The 21,899-nt window shown below is 42.0% G+C and overlaps 2 protein-coding genes across 3 annotated transcripts; both read right to left on the bottom strand.

Moving 5' to 3' along the window:
• Positions 1-67: 67 nt before the first annotated feature.
• Positions 68-11,890, bottom strand: LOC308318969 (succinate-semialdehyde dehydrogenase, mitochondrial-like). 2 transcript variants are annotated; one of them, XM_080768713.1, is made up of 11 exons: positions 11,768-11,890; positions 8,276-8,521; positions 7,577-7,660; positions 6,910-7,080; positions 5,410-5,526; positions 3,999-4,142; positions 3,617-3,760; positions 3,294-3,452; positions 2,786-2,949; positions 2,162-2,220; positions 68-1,969 (listed from the first exon to the last, which is right to left on the bottom strand). In XM_080768713.1, exons 2-11 carry the CDS (start codon positions 8,492-8,494, stop codon positions 1,758-1,760), a joined length of 1,473 nt encoding a protein of 490 aa, XP_080624839.1. In that variant the 5' UTR covers positions 8,495-8,521; positions 11,768-11,890; the 3' UTR covers positions 68-1,757. The 2 variants fall into 2 exon arrangements, with proteins under 2 accessions (XP_080624839.1, XP_080624840.1); XM_080768714.1 differs by having other exon boundaries at positions 6,937-7,080.
• A 520-nt stretch (positions 11,891-12,410) lies between these two features.
• Positions 12,411-21,706, bottom strand: aldh5a1 (aldehyde dehydrogenase 5 family, member A1 (succinate-semialdehyde dehydrogenase)). The gene is made up of 10 exons (XM_080768712.1): positions 21,172-21,706; positions 20,520-20,603; positions 19,231-19,401; positions 18,319-18,435; positions 17,100-17,243; positions 16,684-16,827; positions 15,812-15,970; positions 15,345-15,508; positions 15,042-15,100; positions 12,411-14,270 (listed from the first exon to the last, which is right to left on the bottom strand). Exons 1-10 carry the CDS (start codon positions 21,460-21,462, stop codon positions 14,059-14,061), a joined length of 1,545 nt encoding a protein of 514 aa, XP_080624838.1. The 5' UTR covers positions 21,463-21,706; the 3' UTR covers positions 12,411-14,058.
• Positions 21,707-21,899: the final 193 nt, after the last annotated feature.

Raw genomic sequence — 21,899 nt, 5'->3', positions numbered from 1 at the left:
CGCGAAATTACACTGAGTATTTCAAACTTATTTTCAGTGTCGTTGAATAACACAATATATAGAAGAAAACATCACAATACATGTGAATTACATAGGTTTGCAAATAAAAAGCTAAGACAAATTTCAAAACGATTCAAAACAGTTACATATTGTGGGGTTCTGTGTGCTCACCAAGGTTTTAAAACGACCCAAGGGTACCAATGTTTCAAAGTCGTTTTATCAAGCTTCCCACAGGACTAACGTGTTAACCATGGTATGATATGACAACATGAACCATGCATGGAATAACACGTGCAAACTAAGTCACGCAGAGCAGTTGCTAATGGGGTGCATTGATTTTGGCACCTACTGAGTGTAGGTGTTTAATTTGGTTTAAGTTTGTTTTAATACACCAGAACACTTTTCAGATAATTAATGTATTGCATTACATCAGACAAAGATAAGAACATAAACACATCTGTACAAGATGTTATATTGCCGTTAATGTGGCAATTTGTGGCAACATAATTTAAAGCTTGATTTAAAATTCAATACTCGCTACTTTCAGTATCACAAACATACTGTAAATCAGACATTAATAATAATTATTGTTTAACAGCATACGGTACACGACACGTATGCACGCATTTACCATAGTTGTGCTGAGCATAATTATGTATTACTTAATTACTTAAGGAAGTGATTACCGTAATTAATAATTGCAGCTTTGTGGTCTTATCCAGGTGAAGAAAGTGTTATAAAATAGTTATCTCTGGAGGTGTGAGAGACATATTTAGCAAGGCACATGTCTTTGATGAAAATATTTGTTTCAAAACCCTGTTAATAAGAGAAAACTCATATTGTAACATTTGACACATCAAAGGACCCTCAAGAACAGCTAAACAACTTATTTACTTATTGAGTCCCTGGATGTGATGAAAGATCACCAAGGCTGTTAAAGGTTCATCTCTGAGGCCAAGACCTAACAGACGCTTATTTCTGAGGCTGAGGATCAACATCTCGTGTCCTACCGTAACACAGCACGCCCCTGTAGGCCTTCACTGTCCTACACACAGTAACACAGCACGCCCCTGTAGGCCTTCACTGTCCTACACACAGTAACACAGCACGCCCCTGTAGGCCTTCACTGTCCTACACACAGTAACACAGCACGCCCCTGTCGGCCTTCACTGTCCTACACACAGTAACACAGAACGCCCCTGTAGGCCTTCACTGTCCTACACGCAGTCCTACCGTAACACAGCACGCCCCTGTCGGCCTTCACTGTCCTACACACAGGCACAACACCAGTAAGAGACCCAATGATCTCACTGTACCCAGTTTCGGCACAAAAAGAAGTGTGACTCCTTACCCTCCCTCAAAACCGCTCTAAAAGAGCACCTACAGGTGACTGCAAATATTGTCCCGAATATAAGACGACCCCCTTGTGGAAAAAGAACAATTAATGTCAAATAGTCTAGTCCCTGATTATAATACGACCTTGTTTTTTAGGATATTTCCATTGGAAAAGAACATATAGGGTAATTGGACCCTGTAAAACGTCTAATCACCGGAAATTATGGTTATCCTTTTAGCATTCTTGTGTATAAATCTGTGCCAGCGTTGTTGCAAATTGTTAATAAAGTATTCAATCAATCTGTTCGACAAATGAATAACTTAACTTTAACTCCCATAATTAACATTGTAGCATTTTATATCAAGAGCAATCATTTAACATTTTCGAGCATACATTTCTCACTCAGTTTTTGTGTAAAGATTCAATGAGTCAGCCCTCCGAAGCACATGTACTTGACATCCAAGTACTCGTCTATACCGTATTTGGAGCCCTCGCGGCCCAAACCAGACTGTTTTACCCCACCAAAGGAGGCCTCGGAGGTGGAGATGATGCCCTCGTTTACTCCCACCATGCCTACTTCCAGTGCCTCCGCCACCCGCCAGATCTGACTCATGTCCTGGGAATAGAAGTAGCCTGAGAGGAAAGAAACACTGATGTCAGGGCTCCAGAGATATGGGTTTGCTGTGACTCATGTCCATCCATTATACAAAATGTGATGACCACGCCAAGCTTTTATACTCAGGGCAGCCAATCATAACTAGGTCCTCAAAGCCAACCCAAGCGAAAATAGGCCAGGCTTTACCTGGCAAAATTAGGTGCACTCACCAGCTAGGCCCATTTGAGATGCATTGGCAATCGCCAGTGCTTCTTCTTCAGTATTAAACCTGTGAAGGACATTGTACTTCATCATCTAGGTCTAGGACAACCTTGCAAACAATAGGGTATCAAGGGAACTATATGTACCGGTATTTGCACTTCAACCCTTCTCTGGTCGTCGAGAACGTCACTGATCTTTGTTTTATGAACAATCGTTTACCACTTAATGAGCAACTCCACAGTTAACATCTGTTAAGTGTCTTACTGAAAGAGGCAATGCATGACTTATTCGGGTGCAGGTCTTTTTTCCGACAGCATATTGATCCGAAACCTCAATCCTAACCGCAAGCACGGGAGCAGCGCATGTCGGACCATCGCTTTTTCGCATCGCAGCGAATGTCCCCCCGCTGCGGAGCGGACCGTTGCCCCGTCGGCTAGAATGCTGTCGGAAAATTGTCCGCCTCCCGACTTATTCATTTACTAAATGTAGCTTCTCTCAGCCACTCCAGGCATTTGAATTAACATTCTGCTTATCAGGTGTTAAACTATTTCTAACTGCACTGAAATTAAATTGATCTAATGCAATGCCATAGCAAAACCAAGGACGTAACACATCTGTTTTGTTCTACCAACCTAATGACGGGCAGCAGGGGGCCAAAGGTCTCCTGTTGGGTACACAGCATGTCTGTGGTGACGTCTGCCAGCAATGTGGGCTGAACGAAAGAACCATCAAGACGCTTGCCCCCCCTCAGTACCGTGGCCCCTCGAGACACAGCATCTGTTATCTGGTTTTCCACCTGAGAAATATTAGAACCAGTGTTAGCACCACGCAATGACTAACGGCTACCTCCAGATGTGCAATGTAATACTTCTTTCCTATATCTACCAGTGAATGACCAGCCTTTCAGGATTTTACCAGCCAATGTCAAAGCTAGTGGAGAAGCCATAGTCAAATTCTTAGCAAACTACATTTTGCAAGGCAGGTGGAAACCATGTATATCGAAAACCGCCAATTTTGAATACGGTATTTAAAATTTGTGAAAATAGCTGGTCTGCAAAGGTTCTTAATCAATTTACGAAAAAACACAAGTTGAACTATGGAGATATAATGAAGATAACAAAGTGTGAATTATGTTTTTACCTTCTGGGCAGCACGCACATTGATGAGGGGTCCCTGGGTGGTGTTTGGGTCTGAGCCGTGACCAAGCCGGAGTTCTGTGTCCATGGCCTGACCCAGCTTTTTAACAAAGTGGTCATGGATGCCATTCTGGACCAAGAACCGATTAGAACACACACATGTCTATGGATGCAGAAAGAGGCCCATGAGTTTATAATCACAATGAAATTTATAGTGTCTTGCTTCTATCGCATGATTTGGATTAGTATGGCACCTATCTTTACTAGCTGAAGTGTTGCCACCAACATAAGGACATAAGGAAGGCACTATAGTAACTCATAACGTACCTGGCCAGAATTCCTGAACTTGGAAGCCATGGCTCCCGCCACAGCCTTGCCCACATCGGCACTGTCAAACACAATGAAAGGGGCATGGCCACCCAGCTCCATGGAAGCCTTCTTCACTGTGTCAGCAGCCAGCTTCAGTAAGATCTGGGCAGAACACGTTGGCAAGAAGTTATATTGATGTCCATTACTTTTATTGGCAGCAGCCAAACTGGTGTTCACTGGTACAGTATAAACCAGACAAAATACTTGTGTTACATATTACACAGTCATATGTGTATGTACATTAGATTGTACAAAAGAGTGTTACTGTACATGGTCATCAAGAAGAAAGAGTGCAAGTAATGAACAAGAACAAATAAACATGTGTGGAGAGTTGTCCTACCTTTCCAGTGGCTGTAGACCCGGTGAAGGAGACCTTGGCTACTAGGGGGTCAGTGCAGAGGACCTCCCCAACAGATGGAGTCTTCTCTCTGGAGCTGGGCACCACATTAAACACTCCTGCAGGGATGCCCGCCTGGCCGGCCAACTACACACACACAAACGGTAATTTACTTTTCCAGACATTGTTCAAGTTTCAGTCATTATTGAAGTTTAGACCAGAAGAGAAAGGGTGGCTGTTCGAGAGGGTAAGGACTGTATTAGGCGGGTAGGGTAGGACAGTAGTATTCGCCACAGGAAATTGGTAAGAATTCACAAGGAGACAAGGATGGAGTGTTGCTCGTAGGCACAGTCTTTGTTGGATGTAGCACAGCACAATTAAACAGCACAGTATGGCAAATTGGAAAGACACAATATAATCTGGGTGTGTTCATCCCGAGCTGTTCATGTTCAGCTCTGTTGCTGGCATGTTCTCATCAAGAGCACGGTGCACCTGTGCTAATAATCACACCTGCACTGGATGTGACTTAATTGTCCATTTCAATTAGGGCCTTTTGTACACCGACTCAGGAGGTAGCCATCTTTGAAACGGTTCCTTGTTCGATCCTTAATTGGCTCGTCCTTGAGCAACACAATTAACACGCAGTTGCTCCCGATGGTTGTATCTTACGTGGTTGACCTGCTATCGGTGTGTGAATTTATGTGTAAATGTGTTAAAAGTAATGCACATTTTAAAGTGCGTTGGAGAAAGATGCTACAGTATATAAAAATGCACAGTGCCGGATTTACCCTCCCAAGGGCCCCCCTGGGCTGTGCGGTGCGGCCGGAAATATTGGTGTATTTTGTTCTAATTTCGCTGTAATTTTAGGGTACCCAGCCCCCCCAAAAGAGAAAGGCAGACAGACAGACAGACTAGTCGCTGAATGCAGGCTGCCATGCACAGCGACATTGGCAGGGGTTTCCACAGCTACCCCACAACACAGCGTCACTGTCTGAGCAGAAGCTCTCAATGTTTTAACCATAATACTAAATGTACAATAACTAAACTTTTTTTTTCCTTCTTTTTGGCTGTAGCCCACCCTAGCCCAATGGTAAGTAACTTTTTATACAAAGGGTGTTATTTTAACAGTCAATGAGTTTGGCATTGGTTATTGATATCATCTGCATTTACAAACCAAAAATTGTCTCGGGTACATTAAAATAAACAATGGGGCGTGTAAAATAGATACTGTAACATTTTACATGGTCTGTTGTTTTGGAATTAATTTGTTCCTGTGGCAGGTGTATTAAACAGGTTGTTTCAAGGTGAGTGAGTGAGAGAGTGAGAGTGAGAGTGCGAGAGAGAGAGAGAGAGAGAGAGAGAGAGAGAGAGAGAGAGAGAGAGAGAGAGAGAGAGAGAGAGAGAGAGAACTGACCTCAGCCAGTGCTAGGGCAGACAGTGGTGTGTCTTCAGCAGGTTTGACAACCACAGTACAGCCAGCAGCCAGGGCTGCACCAACCTTCCTGGTTATCATGGCACTAGGGAAGTTCCACTGGAGTGGAGACACAAAGTGAAACAGATCATTAGTGCAGGGATAAATACCGTAAGGTCTATAAAACAGTATTCATCCTACACAATAGTGGAAAAACATGCAATACCGGTACATTAATTTGCAATATTCAGGTGTTTGGGACCATGGGCAGTATGGTCTCTAGCCGCAATTTGCAACTCTAGATTTTTTAATAATGGGATGAATCTAGAGTTGCAGTACCCTTCATTGACTCCCCATTCATCCAATTTGATTTTGCGATCTGCTTGTATTAAATTACATTAAACTCACCAACATTGCAGCTGTAGGCAAAGCTTGAATTATCCTCTTTCAATCTGCCAGGCTTTTGTTTCATAAAAAAACACCCTAGACATGTTATGAGCTACTTTCTGTCAAGAAAGAATTCTCTGCAGGTGATTCTTTTTCTAAGTGTTGGAGTTTGGAAGCACTCGTTTTTATTAACGGGTCACGCTGCTGCCTCCTGCATTATGTGCAAATGTGTGCAAAAGTGCTGGAGTGCTGGAGTGCTTCCAAACTCCAACACAAATAATCACCTGCAGAGAATTTCTTGACAGAAAGTAGCTCATAACATGTCTATGGTGAATTTTTATGAAACAAACGCTTGGCAGATTGAAAGAGGATAATTCAAGCTTGCCCCAGAGCTGCAATGTTGGTGTGTTTAACGTTGTTTAATACAAGCAGATCGCAAAAACAAATTGGATGAATGGGGAGTATTGCAACTCTAGATTCATCCCATTATAAATAAATCTAGAGTTGCAAATTGTGGCTCAGGGGTAGAGTCCATGGTAGAACAGCATGATGGGAAAAACCATGAGGTTCCAAGTTCGATCCTGGGTTCCCCCAGAGTTTGTGTCGAAGTGTCCTTGAGCAAGATGCTGAACCCCTAACTGCTCCTGATGTGCAGGTTGGTGCCTTGCATGGTTTCCGCCGGCATCGGTGTGTGAATGGGTGAATGTAATGCACAATCTATGTAAAGTGCTTTGGACAAAAGCACTATATTAATGCACAATTTACCTTTATTTTTTTAGTTATAATTATTCTATTTATAGTGACTCATAGGAATAGACTATGTCACAACTGGGTATAGTCTGGGTACTTTGGCCAACCCAGCTGCTCATTAATGGCAAAACATTTAGCAGTTACAGTTTCCAAACAAATTGTAATAAATAACATGGGAAAAATCTTCTTCATATCATAATATGCCCATGTGCAAGATCAGATCAATTTCTGAATCCACATGTTCTGTTCAGACAGACTACACACATGTGACATCATAACAGAAAGAACAATGGTTAGTAATTCAGTAATAAATAAGAGCTTGTTTTAAAGCTTTGGTCATGCACTTCCTACTCATTGGTTTCTCACTGGGGTGATGACAGAGGCCACACCAACTGGCTGTTTCAGCAGGAGAATCCTGCGGTCCCTGGTGTTGGGCTGGACGATGTCTCCGTACACACGACGAGCCTGTTCAGAGAACCACTCCAGGAAGGAAGATGAGTAGGCCATCTCTGCCAGAGACTCCTTCATTGTCTTACCCTGAGAAATAAAATCAGGCATACATGGACTTAGTAAACTAGTAAAGGACTCTTTAGTATCAAGTTAAAATTACGTAGGCATGGGTTTGGCGTGGTTTAATTATTTTTATTTAAGGTTAGCCACTGTCAATGTCTTATTGTCAATGTCTTATCCTGAACCGATTATCCGACAAAAGGTCGCAATCATTAAACATTTTGTTTATTCATAAGCTGGTCCAGCCGGCTCTCATTTCTACTTTGCACCATCATCCATTTGCATGCTGTCTTAGAACAAACGTACTGTATATCCCTCCTTCTTTACAAGATCAGCATCCTATGCCACATTTATTACAGCTATTACCAGGAGAAAGATGTTACCCACACATACAGCTAACTGAGAGAAAAGCACTGCTGTTGAGTAAGCATTTGCCAAATATATAATCTGTTTTACACTTACAGTGCTACAGTTAGTATCATTTTGAACTGAACAGTTACAGTGATGAGGTAGCAACACTCACACACTCAAATGTGATCAGCTTAGCCAGGTCCTCCTTGTGCAGTGTCAACAGGTCAAACCATTTCCTCAAGAGGACACTTCGTTCCTACAGAACAGACAAAATCAGACGATAAAGTAAAGATATGGTTTTCATAATGAAATTTCCATTCACTACGGTTGCTACTACTATAGCAACCGTAGTAGCGACCTAGTGGAAACGTTTTCATCATTGGCTGCCTCTAAGCCAATGGGAGACTTACCAATAAAACACATAGTCTGAACGCCATTAAACCTATATTGTGATGGGTTTTATGCCGTTCTGAAGTGAACGCCGCAAAGTGAAGCCGTGAGCTGAGGCAGAGGCAGCACACAAACTGATTATAGATCTTCATAAACGAGAGCTTGCTGCAGCTGGAAATTATGACGGAGTCATTCTTGTTTGGGTTTTTTTCCTAATCTCTGCAAAGGTGGCCTTGTGGGGTGTCATCTGATCCACTTCCAAACTTAAAACGCCGGGACAACGCTCCACACGTCCCAAACTCTTCTCCCTTCTGGCTCCAAAAATATGGAATGCACTTTCCATCACAGTCAGAACTGCAGCCTCACTCCCAATCTTCCTTTTGTTATTGCTTAATGTAAATCGCTCTGGATTAAGAGCGTCTGCTAAATGCCTAAATTGTAATTATATTAGGCGTGATGAGAAATTAGAAACATGCAATACCTTAGCAGTGTACTGTTTCCATGTGTAAAAGGCCTTGTGGGCAGCGTTGACTGCTTGCTTAGCCTCTGCTGGCCCACAGTCTGCGACTCTGGCAATCTCTTCCCCGGTTGCTGGGTCTACTACAGGGAACGTCGAGGCTGCAGAGATCCAATGACCATCAACGTAGCCCTGAGTTCGGAGGAGTTGAGCACAGACGTTGAGGCTATACTTTCGCTGCATGGTGGTGGTGGACTGGCCTGGAAAAACCTGATGCAGAAGATACCGTGTTCTTAGCAAACAGAAAAAGCTCCTCACGTAATGTTACAGTGCAGCAGCCTTGCAGAATCTCTGTGACACTCAGACTGACACTGTCAGTGACTGCACCAGACGAGTTTCAGCCAGCTTTGAAGGCGGTCACATAGTAAACCATTAATATCGTCTTCATTGTTGACTATATAAACAGGTCCTACTGTACGTAGTTACACAAGTGCATTTTTTAAATGAATGTCTCGTGTGGCCAGCCTGACAATCTCTGTCCACTCTATGGCGGTCTGGGGAAACACACTCATATTGAAAACAGTGGATGGAATTACAGAGCAGCTGCTCACTCCCTCTGGCGTGGCTAAACTGGAGTGGTCATATAGTGTTAAGACCAGAGAGAGAGAGAGAGAGTGTGAGTGAGTGTGAGAGAGAGAGAGAGAGAGAGTGTGTGGTGCGTGCGATTTTTTCGGCTCTGTCAAGGCCCTACCCATACCGTCAATGGCCCAGCCCCATTCTATCTACTTTTCACTTCAAAATCCCAGTGTTATTTTTGAGAATGAAGCAAGCCTGGGATCAAATGGATACATCTTTCTTTGAATTAGCTATGCCTTCCAAATGTATTGCATAATTTGCAGGGCTAAATTATGTTAACAGCTGAATGTTATTTTATAACCATAATTAATAATTGGCTTATTTCAACAGAGACAGACACTGATGCCAGCCACAAGGTTCAAGGTTCAGGTGACAATACAGCAGCATTATCAGCAGTGAAATTCTTGTGCCGCAAGCTTCTCAACAGTGTGCAGAGTGCACAATAAAACAATAGCAGCAACAAACGTGTTACACTGGACCACCGGCGTAGGGTCCATTGGGCCACGCGGGCCGAGGCCTAGTCAGTTTAGAGCTGGCCCAGTCTAACTTTGAAGAGAGGGGGTGAAAAAACAAGAAAAACGACAAAAGATAGCATACTTTGGCAGCCCGTGTGCATGTAAATGTCTGTTTAGTATAGCAAACCACAGCATGCAAGCAGCCTTTGTTTTAAATGGTCCCCCAAACCTTTCACACTTCACACCTATCGGCCGGGGATTAGAACATTTAGAACCTGCACTCCATGTTTATTTTACCTTATTTCTCATATTAGAACATTTAGAACCAGTTTGTTGTTGTTGTTGAAAAATCTCAAAGTACAGGTAAAAATCCTTCTCTCTTTCTCTCTCTCTCTGTTTAAAAGCACATGTATAAATCTCTCTCTCTCTCTGCTGTTACCTCAAAAATACAACGGTTTTACGGGGCGACATGTGCAGACTTTTGGGGGTGACGTCGCCAGAGATTTTAGGGCGACTTCGCCGGGCTTTGGGGCGACCATTCTCTGCGGTCGGGGCGACCGTTCTTCGCCGTTTGGGGCGAGTTGGAATTGGGGCGAGCAGTTTCGTATTCGTAGAATGGACTGAAGAATTTAGCAAGGGGATATGGACTGATGGGCACTGTAAATAAGTTGCTGTAGCTGTCATCAAGATTAAAAGCTGCCTACAGAATTAAAAGTTCATTTATAAATAACTACATAAGTTGAAAGTTCATAATGTTTTTTGTTTCATGTCAATTTCATGTTTCTATGTGTTCTACTTTGTTTTCAATGTGTTTTGGGGTGATTTATGTTTGATTGATTGACTAAAGTCACTTTAACCTCTGAGCAGTGGAAGCCTGATCTGCTGATTGAGCAAGGGTGGTTTGGATCACTCATAATTAGCAGAGCAGGGCAGAGCCAGTTCATTCAGAGAGAGAGCTTCAGCGTGCAACAGCTAAAATGCATTGCTGCTGCCACACACAGATCTGCTGTTTTCCAGTTCATGATATCAGAGTCAATTGTACTGATACTGAGAAGTTTTCCCCCGTTTATTCCCCCCAAAGTGGATGCGGCCAATGAGGTATTTGTTACATTTGTGTTTGTTTATTGTAACCTGTATTGTTTCTTCATTATTGTTCTCTATGAGAATATTGTACTGAATGTATATTGTCTTTTATGTTTTTATTCAGTTCTCACGGCATTTAGCATACGCTAAATAAATGTCTGTACAACAAAGAACGCCTTGTGACGTATCTATCTACCGGAGGGGGCTACAGTTGCACTGAGAATCAAGTGAGTTATTGTGTGGAAAGTTCCACACTCAGTGCAGTAGGTGGCGGTAATGCACCATTTTTTGATTGATTGAAAATATTTATTAACAGTTTGCAGAATTACAGTACATTTCAAGTACAACTCAACTCAACTCAACTCAATTCAGTTTCGAATTGCATCGAAACTAACCCCCGTAAAATCTAAATATCCCACCCACCCCTTTTTTCCCCTCACTGTACAGGGTATTTTTGGACCCTCTTGTAAACAAGTGTAATGCTTTATGGTGTCATCCACTCACAGTTAACAGTTTTTGTAGTTGTGCTTGAGTTGTGCACGGCCAGGACGTTGTTGTGGAGAGGCATACATTGCAAAGAGGCTAAAGAGCCAAAGATGACAGCAGAGTTGTCACTTTGTATCTTGCTCACGGTCGTTGGAACTTGGAAGTCATCAAACGTGCGTCCGTAACTATAGTGATACATGTGTCGGAGGCGCGGCGGCGGAGATTTAAAAACAACAACAATCCAGCATGGAGTCTCAACTGCGAGCCTGTTATGGATTTTATTTTGAAAAATCGTTTGAACGAACGGTACACTCGTGACCAGACCTAGAAATTATTTATCTCTGGTCCATACTCCATAGCCTTACTGCTGTTGCTAATCGTAGAGCTATATGGACCAGAGCTATAGCATACAGCCTATGCATTGGATTAGGAAACAATGGAAACTGACTATAGAATCACTAGATAGAAGAATCTATACGAGTTTTTGTCAGTCAGAACAGGGTAAAAAGCGGGGAGAGATTATTTTGTATTGTTTTGAACCCAGCTCAGGTTCAATTTGTATCTTTTACAGCAGCTATACAAACGTCGGATTTGCTTCTTCATCGATTCGTGCCGTGATCAAATCGGCACGAATCGATTGGGCTGACCCAGGGGGTTCCGAGAGGGGCTACATCTGCCCCAGTGTCCAGACTCTCATGATTGAATATGTCCAAATCCATAAAATACATACGAGTCTAAAGTCTAAATCTTAGGCTAGGTTACACTTAGCCCTGAAACATGACTGTCATGAACCATGGCTAGGTTACACTATGGATGGACTCACTTGCTGTTTAGGTTAGGCTAGTAGTATACTCACAGTCTGGTGGTGAAAATTCCTCCAAGGCTCAATAGTCAACAAGCAAAATAAACATTAGGCTACAAACTTTCGTGCTTAATTCATGGTTGGCGTTCTGCCCTGCATACACGTACATGGTTTGATTATGTAAACCACGGTATGCCACATTACCCCAGGCGACCAGCAGGGGCAACATTCTGTTTTATGTGAACAGTGTTCTCTCTCTCACACACACACACACACACACACACACTAACTAACATCGCATCACAAGGATTTACACACACGCACACACACACACACACACACACACACACACACACACACACGAACGACACAAGGAACAATACAAACTCAGTTGTTTCTTTAATTTTTGTGTGACTACTGACTATATAAAACATAATACAATACAGAAAAAAATCAAACATTCACATGGCACATGAGGAACAACCAAGACCGTAAGAATGAGAAACAACGGAGGGGAATTACTTTATATTCCACCATTTTTATTAAGTGGTGCAACCACTTCCTTAAGTAGCTTTGTGTGTGCCAGGCTGGGTGGGTCTGAGCAGGAAATCGCATTTGGTTGGTTTTCAAAACCAAGTGTCACTGTCGCCTAACACACACATATTAACTGTACTGTATTGATACACCTGAAATCATCATATATACAGTCTGTATGATGATTCCAGGAGTATCAGTACAGTACAGTAGAGGGACCCCCTGGGGCCCCCCACATGGTAACTCTGTCATTTCTCAACCGTTTCGGACACAGGACAGCTTGCCGGAATCGGCCCCCTGGGCGTGTTCTTGGGGAGTCTGGACCCCCACACGGAGTTGCACCACTTCACACGGGTGTGATTTTTACATTACAGGCTCAGAAATTGCTTCATCCATTTATTGAATATCGTAAAGGGTTAGAAAAGACAACAGTTTGATATCTGAGTGACTATACCCAACACAATTAAACCTACCATTTTTCACAAAATAAATACCGGTATCTATATACATCTGCATGTGATGTAATGTTACAGACAGACAACATGCTTCAGTTCTATTGGCGGTTCACAAATATGTAGGCCTAAATATTCCTCAAGTTTATATCAAAGTACAATGAAATTCAACCATTCTTCACTTCACTTTCACACACAAGTAAAGAATGGTTGAATTGATACTGTATATAATATAATGGCAAACTATATTATAGTTTGCCATTTTATTCATATAATCAATTATCAAAATCAATCTGCTCTAACTTCTGTGCTTAATTATGCCATGGCATGGCACTTTATTTATGCCATGAATGAATGGAATTTTCAGAGTGATACTTTTCCACTAAGAAAGTGCTATGAATTAAAATCTTTCTACCATCTCTGCACTATTCTTGGATCATCAAAAGATAATCATGGAGTGTTTTACTCGAACCCCACTTCTTGTACCTGACTTATAACACAGCAATTGTTGTGGCCCTTTGTCTTCTGAGCTGTAATTAATGTCAACTCTTATTTGCTACTGTTTTGATTAATAAACAAAAAGGGGGAAAGGGTTATTGACAATTTCCAAAACCTGCTGTAGCATAGCAGCAGTGTATTTTACTCTTATCGAACCTTTCCAAAAATACAATTATTACATTGTTATATTAGCTTATGAGTTATGAGCTAATAGGCTACCTCATAAAATATTCCCATCATAAAAGGATTAGCCTGCATTTTCACAAGTTTCTTTATACATACTGTAGCTGACTCAGTTCCCATGACATGACAAACATAGAACCAAACCGAGATACACGGAATCAAGTAATACGATTTCAGTCAACAACCAGGGTCATACTATCAAATGAAATGAAAATATTGCACCCAAGTGATTTTAATGATGGTTGGCCACTCCAAAATCATGGAAGTGTCTAGACTCTAGTAGAGAATAGTGGCCAGTGGCCAATACTCTAGATTGTGTGCTATTGGACCAAGAATCATCCTTTCATCATCATTCTCCATTATTGGCTTAACTCAGCCTTAGGCCCACATTGTCATTGGCTAGTTGGTGCTCTGAAATGTCCCAGCATTCAATAGACAGAAACATGGGTTAATAGATACACACACACAATGTCTACCATTAGGCCACAAGTTATTGAGTAATTTTAGGATACATTTTATTTTGTTTCCCCCAAGAAACAATTCATTCAATTAACTTTTGTGTTTCATATTTAGACATGACAGTGGGGAGAACATTTTCACTGTAGCTTTGAGTATCAGCAACAATCCTCAAATTTTGAGCTAGATACATTTCTGATTGCTATGTATGTACTGCTATATTCAAAGAGTCAGGCCTCCTAAGCACATATACTTGATATCCAAGTACTCGTCTATGCCATACTTGGAGCCCTCACGGCCCAAACCTGACTGTTTGATACCGCCAAAAGGAGCCTCCGAGGTGGAGATGATGCCTTCGTTGACTCCCACCATGCCGACTTCCAGTGCCTCCGTCACCCGCCAGATCTGACTGATGTCCTGGGAATAGAAGTAGCCTGAGAGGAAAGAAAAAACTGATGTCAGGGCTCCAGATGCAATGGGTTTAACGCTGCTAATATGTTACAGACACTGTAACACGCTATGCTGCGTCACACCAGGTCTTCAACCTCTCAAAATGTTCATGTCTGCTCCGTTTTGCGTTCAGTTCACTGGCTTCCAGTTGCTGCCCTACAAGGATATCAAGTGCATGGCACCAATGTATCTTCAGGACATGATCCACCCCTACAATTCTTCCCACACTATATATCAGCTAACAGGTTGTCTGTTCGTCCCTTCCCTAAGACACCCCCTGGCCAATGCTCCAATAATTCTAGACTCTTCTCCCTCCTAGCTCCCAAGCTGTGGAGTAAACTCTCCCTCTCAGTCAGGGTTAGTTCTACTACAAGTTGTTTTATTTTCCAGTTTGTCATTTGTTCATATTATTTTGTTATATAGATAGATATACATATACTGTTTGCTTGACCACAAATGCTAAGAATGGTATTTACATAGGTCATTTTTAGACAGATGCTAGTTTTTAATATTTATTCGTCTATAGACTACTGTTCTGTTCATGCCATTTACTCTTTCCATGAGATGTATTTGATCTCAAATTCTCAATATCCTCTGCTGTCTTATTCTACAACTATAATTTGCAACCTATTTCACCTATTAGAACTCAACAACAAGACTAGTTTGAACAAGATTGTGAACTAAATCAAATAGTGTTAAATGTAACATTTGATGACATCTCCAGGTTTATAATAATAAAACTGAAGTGTACTCACCAGCTAGACCCACTTCAGTTGCATTAGCGATTGCAAGTGCTTCTTCTTCAGTATTAAACCTGTGATAAGACAATCACAAAAAGGAATCAAAATGCGCCAAAATATTTAGGTTCTAGTTCGTTTTAAACAACAATATGCACCAAAATGATGTGTCTGAGTAGCAAACAAACTTCTCGCTATAAGTCTTAAGAGAACATTTGCTGTCGGCCTTGGAAAAGGTTGGTCGTCCAATGCTATCAGCGTAGCGTCAGAGGTAATCAGGCTGCGGTAATCGTTAGCACGCGTTGTGTTAAGTCTACCAACCTGATGACCGGCAGCAGGGGACCAAAGGTCTCCTCTTGGGTACACAGCATGTCTGTGGTGACGTCTACCAGCAATGTAGGCTGAACAAATGAACCATCATGACGCTTGCCCCCTCTCAGTACCGTGGCCCCTTGAGACACAGCATCTGTTATCTGGTGTACCACCTGTGAGGACAACGGTAAATTTAGGTAAAAACATTCTTTAAAATAGGACCAGTATCATAAAAATATTATAAACACAAACGGACAGTATTAGCACAAAAAAGTAACAGCCATGTTTAGATGTGAATTGTACTAGTAAAACGAAGTGAATGAAAGCTAGCTACAGCACAGGTTCATCCACTAGCTGCAGTGACCGGTGATTTTACCTTTCAAACTTGGCATAGTCAAATTCCTCTAGCTAGCATATGGCTGGCAGTAATTGGGGGGAAAGAAAAAAGTACCCAAACATGTTTTGAAGACTTTTACCTTATCGGCAGCACGCACGTTGATGAGGGGTCCTTGAGTGGTGTTGGGATCTGAGCCGTGACCAAGCCGGAGTTCTGCATCCATGGCCTGACCCAGCTTCTCAACAAAACGGTCATGGATACCACTCTGGACCAAGAACCGATTAGAACACACACAAGTCTACGGACACAGAAAGAGTGAGTCCATGATTACACTGCAATCCTTACAGACTGTTGTGGATGTGATTTTATTGTCTATGAAACCAATTGCATTTGTATGGGACACATCTTTATTTAATTTTTTTAAACCTTGAAAATTTGTTTTCATTTTGATACCAAGAAATATGATCTTAAAGTATACTACTCAGTGGAGAGTCCTTTTAGTTCGATACGCATTGGTCATATTGTTGCAGTGTTGCCTTGCTCAAAATAAATCTTTATATTCAAAAGGCGGAGTGCCTTGGATTTTTTTTTTTTTACAAGTCTGCGAGTTAACCCATTGACGCCTGGTGTAACGTATACGTTGTTCTACCCTTGATGCCGGCCGTGCTCTCTGTGTCTCATCAGCTATTGCTATACATGTAGCAACATAACTATTTAAAAAAAAAAACATCAGAATTTGAAGGTTTTCAGAAACCTTAGGTCAGGCCCTAGAAGGCGTTCCCAGATTTGGCCTCAGGCATCAATGGGTTAAGCAATTTGGAACACAATCGATTGATTGATCATTAAATTAAACATGCTCTGAAAATACACATGGTCCACCCATGGTCAGATAGGATCAGAAAGCAAATGCTTTCAAGTTGGCCCTGATCCCAAGGTTAGGAACCACTAGAATAGGTAACTCTGTTCTAGCCATCAAAGAAGGCACAACTAACTTAAAACATTGCTTAGTACCTGGCCAGAGTTCCTGAACTTGGAAGCCATGGCTCCCGCCACAGCCTTGTCCACATCAGCACTGTCAAACACAATGAAAGGGGCATTGCCACCCAGCTCCATGGAGACCTTCTTCACTGTGTCAGCAGCCAGCTTCAGTAAGATCTGGGCAGAAAATCTTGGCATTCAGTGAAGGAAAAAAACACAATCTTTAAGAATCTATTAAAGATAAAGATTAAGTATGTTCCTAATACCTGGTGCAAGATTAATAAAATGTTGCAGTTAGGCATTAATTGATGTACAGTATTGCATGGAGATTTGTTTTGGATATTTATGTATTCCTTTCTCGTTTTTCAACCATTGAGAATTTTTTTCAATGCAGATTTTAATTTTTGTTCATGACACTTTACATACAACTTCTATGAAAGTCTTCCTACCTTTCCAGTAGCTGTAGAACCCGTGAAGGAGATCTTGCCTACTAGGGGGTCAGTGCAGAGGACCTCCCCAACAGATGGAGTCTTCTCTCGGGAGCAGGGCACCACATTAAACACTCCTGCAGGGATGCCCGCCTGGACAGCCAACTACACACAAAGCAGACTTAATTTGATCATATTCAACTATAACATTTGAAAGTTTCGACTGATCATCTCTTCTTATATTGAGATTAAGACTAGAGACCATCACAATGGTCAGAAATTACCAGTCTCACCAGCCAAATGATGGTGAATTTTTAGTTTGTCTGTCTCTGTATGAACTCCCAAAACAATGGGGTGCTTTAATATTCTAAAAAAAGTGTTTCAGTGGCAGGTGGATTAAGTTTGTTAAGGGAGGGCCCTTAAAGCCCCGTGCGTTAGGGCTTTAAGCAACTAGTCGACTATTCAACTAGTCGACTAGTAAATCCACTAGTCAACCTTGTTTTTTCCCTGTTTTTGTAGGCCTCAAGATCAGCTAGATTATAGTTATAGTCACCAATGTACACAGTTTTTACATAATATGTAAGCCTAGTTAAACAACTAGTCGACTAGTAAACTAGGCAACTAGTCAACTAGTAAAAATCACTAGAAGTGAAAGCCCTAACGTGCCTGCGTATGCACGTGTGTGCAGAGTTAGGAGTGATGATGTGTTAGGAGCTGTCGTCTGTGCGAGTATGTGTGCACCGTGAATGAACTTGGTGTGGCGATGACCAACAGAGACCAGTGGAAGCAGCTTGTGTCGCAGATCTCGAGGGCACTCGAATGATGATGATGAGTCTACACATTTGTGTATTGTCTGTATCTACTGTCTGTGTTGTGTGTGTTTTGGTGCAAATTGCCAAAGAGCATGCACATCTAAAACTAGAAAACACACACACACACGCACGCACGCACGCACGCACGCACGCACGCACGCACGCACACACACACACACACACACACACACACACACACACACACACACACACACACACACACACACACACACACACACACACACACACACACACACACACACACACACACACACACACACATACAGTGTGCAAGCATTTATTTTATTTTGTACTGAGCAGTGTCAGCACTTGCCCAACTTTCATTTATTGCATGTCCTTCCTCCCCTTTGTGAGTCATCTACAAAACCTATGTTCTTGTATTTGTGAAAACCAAGGACAGTACTGACCTCAGCCAGTGCCAGGGCAGACAGTGGTGTGTCTTCAGCAGGTTTGACAACCACAGTACAGCCAGCAGCCAGGGCTGCACCAGCCTTTCTGGTTATCATGGCACTAGGGAAGTTCCACTGGATACACACAGTGGGTAGAAAAGACCATTAGATTAGTGCATAGATAATTCAAGCCAAGGTAATGTTGCAAGACACGCACACAAAAGTGCCAGAAATTTGTGATTCACATTTCCTTGGCCGATACCACAGCGGTGTATACACATCTTTAGGTCCTTTTTATTGATATCAAACCATATTTAGGCCTTTCCTCCTTCAGCAATCTCCTTGTGTTTTGCACATGCGCACTGCCGTTCACTTCCTTATATACAGGCCGAGAAAGGTTGTTCATAACTCTAAATCTACGGCACTCTCCATTGGCAATTACTAATTTCTAAATTCTGACTTAACCAATCATCTCGTTTGGAATATGAACACTTCTAGAGAGAGATGAGATGTGACAACGTGAGAAAGTAAGGGAAGATTATGCCTCACGGTTTTTGCGGGGTAATGGAAGGCGGGGCTTTTCAGAGTAAAATCTGGCCACACTATAGCGCCATTATTTTTTGAAAACCTCTGGCACATTCTAAGTGTGATTTTCTTGTTGGTACCAAACAGCACCTTGTTGGACTTTACTTTTCTTCCAAAAATCCACATATTCCTCTCTCTGTTGTCCTACAATACATACTTTAGAACGAATAATAAAACATATTGCACTTCATTGAAGTAAACATAACTTGTTGTCAGCCTTTATCACTGTGTATTCACTGTTGTGAAACTTGACATGGCTTTAAGTTACATCCTGAGTGTGACAGTGAGTCTTATTTACCATTACAGTAGAACAAAGTGCGGAGAGATGTCTATTGTTGCTCCTACCGGTGTGATGATGGAAGCCACACCCACTGGCTGTTTCAGCAACATAATTTTGCGGTCCTTGGCGGCCGGAGGAACGATGTCTCCATATACACGACGAGCCTCCTCTGAGAACCACTCCAGGAAGGAGGCAGAGTAGGCTACCTCTCCCAGAGACTCCTTCATTGGCTTACCCTGAGACATAAAAATCAACCACACATGCATTTACAGACTCTGTAAAACAGCATGCTGGGCAAGACCTACGCTGTAGAGTGCCTTGCTGACCTTTGGCGGAAGTAGTGGGATTTTGGCAGGAGTACCACTCAAGGAAATGACGTTGACGCTTTACAAATCTGTTTACATTTTCAGTGTATGAAAAGTATTGTGATTGGTCAGAAAATATCGTATCCACGGGGGAAATACAAATACATCTGACGGTTGTTGCGGCCCGACACTTCCGGCTATGCACTCTCTGCCTTACGTTGTGACCAGGTTTTTCTCTTCGCAGATGGGAAAGGCTGCGAAGGCTGGCTGGGACCGAGGCTAGTAAAACAGTAATAATAATAATAATAATACGTATTCTCAGTTTGTCAGACCACAGAATAGTGCGTTATTAGCCAACCAAACACATTTTAATGGTTAAAAAGAATTGCCATGTTTCTAAAATTACTTATTCAAAATTGTGAAAACAAAACAAGCAAAGCAACTCTCTGCTCTGATGTGCTCTCAATGATGGGTGCATGTCCACTCAAGCTTGCTAGATTTCCTAGGTTGCCTGCCTTCTGGGTACAGGAAGTTTGTTTAGTGTGTTGTTTATGAAGTAATTTGAATATGGGAATATGTGTTGGGGGATTGTGTTGTGGGACCTTTGTCTAGTGTTGTGTCATGTGTGTATGTGACTGTAATCCCACTCAAAGCTCAAGGACTGTTATTCATCCAACATTCAGATTACATATACTGAGTCCTGACTGAGTAGCTGCAGATCATTGCTCTTTGAATGTGTTTTTCTCAAAGCCTGTATCTGCTTCAGCCTAATAAAAATAAAGTGTTCATTTGGTGATTTATGTTGACATACAGTTTTTTTTTTTGTAACACCATGACCGTGGTGTCTGTCTGTGTTCAAGAGAGTTCAAGAGAGAGAGAGAATAATACAACAATTACCAGGTGAAAGATTATACAAACAACTAATTGAGACAAAACACTACTTTTGACTTGCACCTGTAATTATCAAAATATAGTATCTGTTTTAGTGTTTTTACAGTGTTGGTGTTTAATTCTATAATAGCACAGTGATGGGTAGCAGCAACACTCACACACTCAAATGTGATCAGCTTAGCCAGGTCTTCCTTGTGCAGTGTCAACAGGTCAAACCATTTCCTCAAGAGGATGCTTCGTTCCTACAGAACAGAAAGACAAAATTAGAGGATAGTTGATGTGTTTAATTATAGCTCTACTATAGCAATGCTGCTGGCATACAAAGAACCTGTCTCTGTATGAAGATAAAGGAGAGGATCCAAGGCACTCTGTTCCAGTGAAGTGAAAAAGCCTTTATTGTATGTTTTAAGGCATGTCTCTTATATGGTTACCTATACAAAATGCTTAGTACCTTAAGATTGTGCTAAATAACATCAAAAGAGGATCCCTCATGATTATGAGCCAAATAACCACTTTTAGTGATATTCAGCACCATTGTTTGGTGTCACTGCCCAGGCCCCAATTGAAGATTAGGTAATAGTTTCTATGCAAGCTAATTAACAGCTTGCACAATAACATTGTTATTACTATTCATATGCGACCTTTATTTTAACTTCCATTCCATTGCATTATGTGGTGCGTTTAACATTAGATTAAAGCAATAAATTAACATTTTTCAGAATTGATCAAATAGTCCAAAATTTGCCCAAATTAAGCGGCCCGTGCATGATTTCCCATTAGGCATAATGAGAATAGAAACATGAGATATACCTTGGCAGTGTACTGTTTCCATGTGTAAAAGGCCTTGTGGGCAGCGTTGACTGCTTGCTTAGCCTCCGCTGGTCCACAGTCTGCGACTCTGGCAATCTCTTCCCCGGTTGCTGGGTCTACTACAGGGAACGTCGATGCTGCAGAGATCCAGCGACCGTCAATGTAGCCCTGAGTTCGGAGGAGTTGAGCACAGACGTCGAGGCTGTACTTTCGCTGCATGGTGACGGTGGACTGGAATGGAAATAACTGACGCAGAAGATACGGTGTTCTTATCACACAGAAACTCACCATTGTGCAAATGCGTTAAAGTAGCATGCTAACAATAACAAGTGCAATGCAACCGCTTTGCATGCAGAATTTCAATGAGGCTGTCTTTCAGTGCACGGTGACGGACCACTATGCAAGGACCAGATCAGTGGCTGGCAGTCGAGTTTCAGCCAGCCAGCCTCGAAGGCGGTCACATCAAACACGTGACGTGATCTTCAGCGTTGCACAAATATAATAAAGCCAATTCTGCTACACTCGAGTCCGTGTAAAAGCGGGTCGCCGGGGACGGGGTGGGGGGACGACGGTGACGATCTGTAATGTAATGGGAAGCGTTTTGTGAATGCGGCCGGCATGGTTTCTGGACGTATTCAACCAGGCTGAATATTATAGCATATACTGTCTAGTCTATAATTTGACTGACATCGCACTTAAACAATTAAAAAATATATATTTCATTAACA

Source organism: Protomyctophum bolini, assembly GCF_963924005.1.
Source record: "Protomyctophum bolini genome assembly, chromosome: 7".
NCBI lineage: Eukaryota > Metazoa > Chordata > Actinopteri > Myctophiformes > Myctophidae > Protomyctophum > Protomyctophum bolini.
The sequence above is the reverse complement of the archived record's forward strand: the minus strand, read 5'-3'. Positions and strand labels throughout refer to the sequence as shown.